Source organism: Palaemon carinicauda, chromosome 44 (assembly GCF_036898095.1).
Source record: "Palaemon carinicauda isolate YSFRI2023 chromosome 44, ASM3689809v2, whole genome shotgun sequence".
NCBI classification, from domain to species: Eukaryota; Metazoa; Arthropoda; class Malacostraca; order Decapoda; family Palaemonidae; genus Palaemon; species Palaemon carinicauda.
This window is the reverse complement of record NC_090768.1, coordinates 12,143,105-12,152,986: the sequence shown is the minus strand read 5'-3', so window position 1 is coordinate 12,152,986 and position 9,882 is coordinate 12,143,105. Positions and strand designations below refer to the sequence as shown.

Genomic DNA, 9,882 nt, shown 5'->3' with positions numbered 1-9,882 from the left:
AGATGCACCATAGATGGGTAGATACATAGAGATAAAGAGATGGATTGAATTGCTTTCAGTTATCGTCAGGTTTAGAATTTTTTATTTTTTTTATTTTACATTTAACTTAAATGACTAAATTGCACCCTCAGTTGAGCTGGCCTTGGTCTTAATCGTTGGTAAAAAATAAAATACCCAAGTCTTTTATTATATAATTATGAATTTTCTTTATTAAAATCAGCTGGATTCATCGATGAATTTATAGCAAATATCTGAAAACTATGTATTACAAATTTGTGATATTCAATGTTTAATCGCAATCATAACTTCGTATTAACCTTTTGTTTTAGTACTCAAGCGATACTGGTTGATTGAAGCTTATTATTTTTTTTTTCAGTTTCCATTCTCATAACATTCCTTACATTTGTGGGCAAGGTTTAGTGAAATCACTATGGAAATAAATTATTTAATTCTAGTTATACAATGTTGAATTGTAAAAAAGAAAATAAGTAAAACAAGATCGTATTTGAAACATTAATATTTTGTCCATCCACCATTATGTGCAATAACATCTTGCAATCTGTTTTGCATTGACGAGACGTGGTTATACACAACTTGTCGGTTGCGGCGGAACAGTTCCCAATCGTTGAGAACATGCTGGAAAAGACGCTGGTGGTTACGCTCCTGACCCTGCTCCCAGCTGTTGACGATGTTCCCCCAGACATTTTCGATCGGGTTCAAGTCGCATGCTTTGCTCGGCCAGGGAAGGAGAACAATGTCGCGCTGTTCAGCAAACCATGCTCGGACAATCCTCGCAGTATTGATGGAACAGTTATCCTAAAAGAAATAATATAACTGATTAATCATACTGTTAGAACAAGGTGGAAGGAGAACAATTTATATTTTCAATATAAATGACGGCAAAATAATGCCGTTTAGTCCAGCAAAAGGAGTCACAATAATGATTAATAAAAGGGCTTGAGTAGCCAAGGAGGAGACGTGGGTGTTGTGTGTTGATAAGAATATTTGGTCTACTTTTCATGAAGAGGCAAAAAATACCTTGTAACAATTTCAGTGGCTTTATTTGGCCGCTTTAGATTCATCAGGGAATGTAGATCAATGATGTTGATGTAAGATCCTTTTACAGTTATAAAACTAATAAATCCAAGACAAAAGTCTTATTGAGTAATTTGAAACTACTTTATGACCAATATCAGCAATGAGTTGATACCATATTTGTCAAGAAAGGGCATTCATATAACTAAAAAAAAAAAAAAAAACAATGCACATACCTGCATGAAAATTATCTGCTCAGGATAAGGAAGAGCATAAGTGCGAACGGAAGGAACCATCACCTCTTCCAAAATTTCGAGATACTGCTCAGCGTTGAACCTTCCACTGATCTCGGCCAATTCACCAACGCCATGCAGGTGTATCCACCCCCAAACGTTACAGGTGATATGGCCGCTTCTGGCTACTTGATAAATATTCTGGCTGTCGTATCTCGTGTTATCACGCCTCCAGCAATGCAGACGACCATGCGTGTTAGAAGCGAAGGTCTTTTCGTCACTGAAAATTACTCTGCCCCAGAAGTCTAACCCCTCTTCCAAATAACGTTGAGCAAATTCCAGCCGTGCCGTTTTATGACGATCCTCCAGCTTTTGTTTCACTGCCGGAGTCCTATGGTGGATACCGTCTGCGTGGAGCCTATTTCTTATAGTTCCAGACGAAACACGCAAGTTCAGTGTGTCCCTTATGGCAACTGCATTTATAAATGGGCTTTGCGTGGCTACTTCCGAAATCGCCCTATCTTCTTCTGGGGTCGTTTTTCTTGGCCCACCAGCTCTTGGCCTGTCGTTGAGGTTTCCAGACTCTTCCCATCTTCGACACCAAAGTCGAACTGTTGGCAATGAAATTCCTAATTCTCTTGCAATACGTTTGTAAGACATGCCAGAGTCTCTCATGCCTACAATTCTGCTCCTATTGCTGATTCTTTGTTGATTGCGATCCATTGTCTACTCTAGTAACTAAACCGCTACTCAAGAGAATGACATAATGGACTAACAGAGGTCACGACATCACTTACTGGCCCCGCCTCTCTCTCTCTTTCTGAGTTATACAGCTTTAATCGAGTCCCTGTGTCATTCTCAAGGTATTAAAAAAGGTTTATATAGTACTGTTCGATAATACCAACGAAATTGACATAAAATAAAACCAACCATAGTTCAGTCTCTCTCTCTCATCTATATGAGTACTGATTTTATCGGTGTGCAACCATATCTACCAATGATATAAAGACCATCAGGGTGGTTAAGGTGTGTTGTTACTCAGATGACTCGAGTTTAATTACCGCCCAGAGAAATTTCCATCTAGGCTACTCTGGTGAGACGTGGCTCGAATTAAAAAAATATATAGGGTATATGAATGATACACTGGATATATTTGTTCCTTTATACATCGGGTTGTCTATTAATTTTTCCCCAAGCCTTCCGTATCATGACCTGTCAATGGCTATCATAATTGCCTTTATGAAATTATATTTATAGGTCTTGAAATTTGCGGTTTATGATCTCATTTCTTTATAAATTGATGGATTATATAAATCGAAAGCGTATTTCCATTCAAATAATTATGTTCTGAAAAAGAACCCATATATCTACTATGAACTAAAGTTGGATTTCAGCAAACGCCTGCCTCAACTGAATGTAACGAAGGTTGACGATGTCTGATTAATCAGGAATGAATATGATTTTTACCATTGCTATTATTACTACTCTGTTACTATACTATTTTTCTAAGTATTTAACAGCAACTTATTTCACTTGTAATGTGAACTATTATTCGTATATCATTAATATATTGTCTACAGTAGTGTTTATAAAAATAGGAGCACTGGCATACCAATAGCTCGACCATTCACGTCCGTCGTTACAAGACAAATAGGCTTTCATTGCGGTGTTACCATACTATTTTCATAAAACATAAGCGTAAGGGGTAAAGGAATACTTTGAGGCAACTGTACCACCTGTATTAAAGGATATATCCATCTAAAAACCTTCCTTTTTTCATCCATCTTTCATGGACCAACCACTTGATTCTTTCAATTTAGCCCATTTCTTATTCTATGATGCAGGGCTTTTACCACCTGCATCAAAGGATATGTCCTCCTAAAAATCTTCCTTTTTTTTCTCCATCTTCCATTTTGCAACCACTTTATCCTTTCAATATAGCCTCAATTTAGCCCATTCCTTATCCCATGATATAGGGCTTGTACCACCTGCATCAAAGGATATATCCATCAAAAAAACCTTCCTTTTTTTCCATCTTCCATGGTCCAAACACTTGATCCTTTGAATTTAGCCCATTACTTATCCCATGATTCAGGGCTTGTACCACCTGCATCAAAGGATATATCCATCAAAAAAACCTTCCTTTTTTTTCCATCTTCCATGGTCCAAACACTTGATCCTTTCAATTTAGCCCATTCCTTATCCTATAATGCAAGGCTTGTACCACCTGCATCAAAGGATATATCCATCTAAAAACATTTCTTTTTTTCCATCTTCCATGGTCGAACCACTTGATCCTTTGAGTTTAGCCTATTCCTTATCCTATGGTGCAGGGCTTGTACCATCTGCATCAAAGGATATATCCATTTATAAATCTTTTTTTTTTTCTCCATCTTCCATTTTCTAACCACTTGATCCTTTCATTTTAGCCCATTCCTTATCCTATGGTTACAGGGCTTGTACCACCTGCATCAAAGGATATATCTATCTAAAAGGTTTCTATTTTTTTTTCATCTTCCATGGTCCAACCACTTGATCCTTTCAATTAAGCCCATTCCTTATCCTATGATGCAGGGCTTGTACCACCTGCATCAACGGATATATCCATCTAAAAACCTTCTTTTTTTTCCTCCATCTTCCATTTTCCTACCACTTGATTCTTTTAATTTAGCCCATTCCTTATCCAATAAAGCAGGACTTTTACCACCTGCATCAAAGGATATGTATATCTAAAAATCTTACTTTTTTCTCTCCATCTTCCATTTTCCAACCACTTGATCCTTTCAATTTTGCCCATTCCTTATACTATGATACAGGGCTTGTACCACCTGCATCAAAGGATATATATATCTAAAAAGTTTCCTTTTTTTTCTTCCATCTTCCATGGTCCAATCACTTGATCCTTTCAATTTAGCCCATTACTTATCCTATGATACAGGGCTTGTACCATCTGCATCACAGGATATATCCATCTAAAAACCTCCCTTTTTTCACCATCTTCCATTTTCTAACCACTTGATCCTTTCAATTTAGCCCATTCCTTATCCTATGATTCAGGGCTTGTACCACCTGCATCAAAGGATATGTCCATCTAAAGATCTTCCTTTTTTTTCTCCATCTTCCATTTTCCAATCACTTGATCCTTTCAATTTAGCCCATTCCTTATCCTATAAAGCAGGACTTGTACCATCTGCATCACAGGATATATCCATCTAAAAACCTCCCTTTTTTCACCATCTTCCATTTTCTAACCACTTGATCCTTTCAATTTAGCCCATTCCTTATCCTATGATTCAGGGCTTGTACCACCTGCATCAAAGGATATGTCCATCTAAAAATCTTCCTTTTTTTTCTCCATATTCCATTTTCCAACCACTTGATCCTTTCAATTTAGCCCATCCGTTCCCCTCTTGCTGCTGCTGTTGTATTTTTTTTTCTTTTTGGATTCTCTTGTTTCAATTATTTTTTTTTGGGGGGTGCTCCCTCAGCCACTTCTCCTCCTTCTACTTCTCATGCTGCTACTGTTGCATTTTTATTTCTTTTTTTTTTCTTTTCTTTTTTCTCTGCCGCTGCCTCAGCCACTTCTTTTTTTTCTGCCACTGCCTCAGCCACTTCTTTTTTTTCTGCCACTGCCTCAGCCACTTCTCTTCCTTCTACTTCTTCTATTGCTGCGGCTGCGGCCTCTTTTTTTTTTTTTTTTTTTTTCTCTTTTTCCTTTTTTTGCTGCTGCCTCAGCCACTCCTCCTTCTACTTCTCCTATTGCTGCTGCTGCGGCCTCTTTTTTTCTCTCTCTTTTACCCTTTTTGCTGCTGCCTCAGCCACTCCTCCTCCTTCTACTTCTCCTCTTGCTGCTGCTGCTGCTTTTTTGGGGGATTTTTTGTTTTTAATTTTTATTTTTTTTATTTTTGCTGCTGCCTCAGCCACTTTTCCTCCTCCTACTTCTCTTCTTTCTACTGCTGCTGGCTTCTTTTTTGGATTTTTATGTTTTTTATATTTACTTTATTTATTTATTTTTTTTTTTTGCCTGCTGCCTCTTTTTTTCAGATTTATTGTCTGTTTTTTTTTTTTTTTCTTTTTTTTTTTCTTTTTTTTTTTTGGGTGCTGCCTCAGCCACTCTCTTTCTACTTGTCTTGCTGCTTCTACTGCTGCTGCCTTTTTTTTATTTTTTTTTTTTTATTATTTTGTAGGGTTTTTTAGTTTATATAATTTTTTGGGTTTTCGTAATTTTATTTTATTTTCAATTTTTTGTTGCTGCTGCTCTTGCTGCTTTTTCTCTTCCTGCTTCTCCTTCTCCTCATGTAGCTGCCGTTTTTTTTTTATTGTTATAACAATTTTTTTGGATTTTATATTTTTTATATTTTGGGGGGATTTTTTAGCTTTTTTATATTTATGGGGGATTTTATTTTTTTAGCTCTTCACCTTCACCTTCTCCTCAAAGGATTAAGCTTTTTCCCCAGCCTGATTTCTTTGGTCCCCCTATAAAGACCTGACCGCATACTAGAAGAACCTTGCCTTCTCCCCTTTGCAGAGCCAGTCTTCTAGGTTATTCCCCCAGAACCACCCGAAGGTTAATATCCGAAAGAATAGATCTAGATATCTGACCATTTGTTCACCTGACGAAGCCCTTGTACGACCACACCAGGGAACATAGCATACTAGAAAAAGAAAAGGTTTTTCCCTCTGCAGACCAAGTCCTCTTAGGTATTCCACGTCCATCAAGCCGGGTAGTGGAGCCAAGCATCCCTTAAGCACTTGCTGGATATTTTCTCCTAAAAAAATAGTCCTTTTCTCTCCATCCGTCATAGTCTATCAACTCGATCCTTCCAGCTTAGTCCATCCATTACCCGATGATGTAGAGCTTGTACCATCTGCATCAAAGGATATTTCCTCCTCAAAAAAATGTTATGTTATCTCTGTTTTTCCAAAGTCCATCAAATTTATCCTTCCAGTGGGTCTTGCATATGAAAAATTATGTACTTACAAATATAAAATACTATTACTTTCCTCAAAACTCAATTGAAACTTATTCTAAGAATATATTCCACTATAATTTTTTGTATTTTCTTTTTCATTTTTTCTAATGATTTTTTAGTTTTTTTTCCCTGGGGTTGTTTATATATATATATATATATTTTTGGGTTTTTATTGTTTTATAATTTTTTTTATTTTCTATTTTTTTTCTTATCGTTCAGGAAGGACTTTTCATTTACATATTCCTGAACAATTCTTCAAACATTTCAAACAAATTCCCAAAAGATTATCCCCCTGTTGGTGCATAATAGTAGTAGTACTGACTTGGTCCCCTCTTGGTTCGAAATGGAAGTTCTGCCGACGTTGGTCCCACTGTCCTGGCTGTTGTCCTGGCCGTTGGAAGTTCTGCCGACGTTGGTACCACTGTCCTGGCTGTTGTCCTGGGCGTTGGAAGTTCTGCTGACGTTGGTCCCACTGTCCTGGCTGTTGTCCTGGGCGTTGGAAGTTCTGCTGACGTTGGTCCCACTGTCCTGGCTGTTGTCTTGGGCGTTGTAGAAGCTCTGCATCGTATGCCCTTCTGCTTTGATCATCTGTCAGAACAATTTTAGCATTAACCACTCTTTTGAACTTCTCGAATGCCCCCTGTAGGAATTCGGGCTTGTCCCGGTGTCTGTCCGGGTGTAACTTCATGGACAAGCCTTTGAAGGCTTTTAAAACGTCTGCCCTGGTGGCCGTCTGACCCACACCCAAAACCTCATAATGGCTTTGGCTCTCCCATTTCTTCTTTAGTGCCTTAGTATCTTCTATGAATTTCAAACATTCCTTAGAGCTCGCAACTTTCCTCGTAGTTTCGAAGTCATTCATGGCAGTGTCGAAAAGGCCAAGTTTGAGAAGGTGCTTCCCTCGAAGCATGTAGGCTCGGCATCCTTGAAGACCTTTATCGACGGCTTGACAACAGTCCAATACGATATCCATATCCTGAGGGTTTCCGGAGGCTGCGTTCGCCTCAGCCCGAAGGATGTGCAGAAGAGCGGTTTGTTCTTTGTTGTCCGAATCTATTGCCAAGGCATCTGTAAAAATGGTCATGGCCTCATCGAACCTTTTATTTTTATGAGCCAATAACCCATCCTTTAATAACTTTCCCCGCTGATCATCCTTCTTATTTTCCGTTTCCTTCTTACACTCCTTCTTACACTCGTTCTTAATTTCTTTATTCTTCTGCTGTTCGTTCCCCTTAAAGTCTGTCTTGACGAATTCCTTTTCCTTTTCTTGATCAGAAGTCTTCTCAGCCTTCATGTTTTCTTTCGCCTGTTTCTCGGCCTTCATGTTTTCTTTCGCCTGTTTCTCGGCCTTCATGTTTTCTTTCGCCTGTTTCTCGGCCTTCAGCTTGTTTATTTCGTTCCTCAATTGTTCCTTTTGTGCTTGAGTGGCCTCATTTTCAGTTTTAAGAATCTCAAGTAACCTTTCCTGTTTCTTCATCTCAAGATCGATCTTGGCGCATTCTTTTAAGAGATTTTGGTAATCTGACGCCATCTTTGCATTCAGCTTTTCTTGCTCCTCTTTCTCTGCATTCAATTCATCTACCTTATTTTTCCATATAATTATATGATCCTTTTGGAATTTCTTCGGTCCCTTATGCCCAGGTTTAAGAATTTCCAGTAACCTTTCCTGTCGTTTCAACTGATCATCTTTTTTGGCGCACTCTTTCTTCAGATTTTCTTATTCTGACTCCAATTTTTCTTTTTCTGCCTTTAGTTCTTCTTCTTCATTTCTCAATTTATTTACAGGATCCTTTCGAAAAATTTTTAGTCCATTATTTTCTGTTTTAAGATTTTCCAGTAACTTTTTCAGTTCTTTCATTTGAAGATCTTTGTCATTGTACGCCTTTTCAAGATTTTGATAACCAGACGCCACTTTAGCTTTCAGCCTTTCTTGCTCGTCTTTTTCTCTCTTCAATTCAACCACTTCATTTACCAATTGTTTTAGTTGTTCAATTTTTTGATTCTGAACTTTCTTCAGGGCTTCATTTTCAATTTTTAGAATTTCAAGTAGCTTTTCTTTTTCGATACACTCATTTGGCAATTCACTTTTTTCGTTTTGTACTTTATTGATTATTTCCTTTTCAGTTTTTAGATTTTTCAGCAACTTTTCCTGTTCCTTCATCTTGAGATCTTTTTGGACGCAATCATTTTCTAGTTGGTTTATTTTTCCATTCAATGTCCTTTTAATATCTTCCTTTTCTTTTCTAATAGTTTCTTGTTCGTTCTCCTGTTCTTTCATCTTGAGATCTTTTTGGACGCAATCATTTTCTAGTTGTTTTATTTTATCATTCAATATCTTCTTAATATCTTCCTTTTCTTTTCTAGTAGTTTCTTGTTCGTTCTCCGGTTCCTTCATCTTGAGATCTTTTTGGACGCAATCATTTTCTAGTTGTTTTATTTTATCATTCAATACCTTCTTAATATCTTCCTTTTCTTTTCTAATAGTTTCTTGTTCGTTCTCCTGTTCCTTCATCTTGAGATCTTTTTGGACGCAATCATTTTCTAGTTGTTTTATTTTATCATTCAATATCTTCTTAATATCTTCCTTTTCTTTCCTAATAGTTTCTTGTTCCTTCTGTTCCTTCATCTTGAGATCTTTTTCGGCTCCGCCAATTTTCAGCTTTTGAATCTCAGTCTCTTTCTGAGCTATCAGTTTTTCTCGCGCCACTTCCTCTGTCTTCAATTCTGGAACGCCTTCGCCTTCTTTAGTCATCCTTCTCTTAGCCAACATAATTCCACTGAATATGGCGCCAGCAGCAGCCAAAGCGAGGTAATAAATGTTTTTGTTTCCACGAGAAAGTATTTCTTCCACTCCTCCAACGTTGAATTCGCGGAGCAGTTTGCCAACGAACCATCTCGTTCTCAACTGGTTGTTGAATCTCAAAGCTTCTGCTTCCATTTGCCGCAAAGCAAGTTCACACCCACGTAGTTCCTCGCGGGCTTTCCTAAAGCCCCCGATCCAAGGACAGCGCTGCAGCCACCTACCTAAGAATCCTTCCTGTGAGGCGACTGCCCGACAGTCTTCAAAACGCGGCGCCTCTGGTAGAAGCCACGAAAACCATTTGTAGACCAGGGAATCCTGTAGAGTTCGCAGCTGTCCCTGAAGATTTAACGTCATTTCCTCGCATGCAGCATTCCGTTCTTGGATAACAGAAGCTGCATTTTGAGGCAAGTTGTATGTTCCTTGAATAAATTCTCCAATCATATTCATCCACACACTAAACAATTGATTCAACTTATTAGCCATAATCTTATATACCGATCTTGAGGTTCGTATCAGCATTGATTTGAAAAAAGTGAAGGTGATTCTTCAGAGGACTCTGAAGACTTTTCAGCTCACTGGAGCCATTTTTTGAAATCACCGACTCCAACGACAGTTGTGTGTGTTTGTGTGTGTATGTATGTTAAGGATTAATTAATGACCAGTATTGCGCGTTTGAGGACATACATACATACATACATACATACATACATACATACGTACGTACGTAATGGAAAAGAGAATTTTTCCTTCGCCTCCTTTCCACCCGAAAGACGATGTTGACTGAAGAAATAATAATAATAATAATAATAATAATAATAATAATAATATTTTTATCCAG

The 9,882-nt window shown here is 37.8% G+C and overlaps 2 protein-coding genes across 2 annotated transcripts; both read right to left on the bottom strand.

The window, feature by feature from the left end:
* Positions 1 to 6,470: 6,470 nt before the first annotated feature.
* Positions 6,471 to 7,772, bottom strand: LOC137634222 (dnaJ homolog subfamily C member 3-like). The gene has a single exon (XM_068366492.1). The coding sequence runs from the start codon at positions 7,770 to 7,772 to the stop codon at positions 6,471 to 6,473; it is 1,302 nt and encodes a 433-aa protein (XP_068222593.1).
* Positions 7,773 to 7,958: 186 nt separating this feature from the next.
* Positions 7,959 to 8,636, bottom strand: LOC137634221 (chromosome partition protein Smc-like). The gene has a single exon (XM_068366490.1). It carries the CDS (start codon positions 8,634 to 8,636, stop codon positions 7,959 to 7,961), a length of 678 nt encoding a protein of 225 aa, XP_068222591.1.
* Positions 8,637 to 9,882: the final 1,246 nt, after the last annotated feature.

Coding starts and splice junctions, on each gene's coding strand:
- LOC137634221 (XM_068366490.1), bottom strand. CDS start 8,636: ATGAAGGAACCGGAGAACGAACAAGAAACTACTAGAAAAGAAAAGGAA.
- LOC137634222 (XM_068366492.1), bottom strand. CDS start 7,772: ATGGCGTCAGATTACCAAAATCTCTTAAAAGAATGCGCCAAGATCGAT.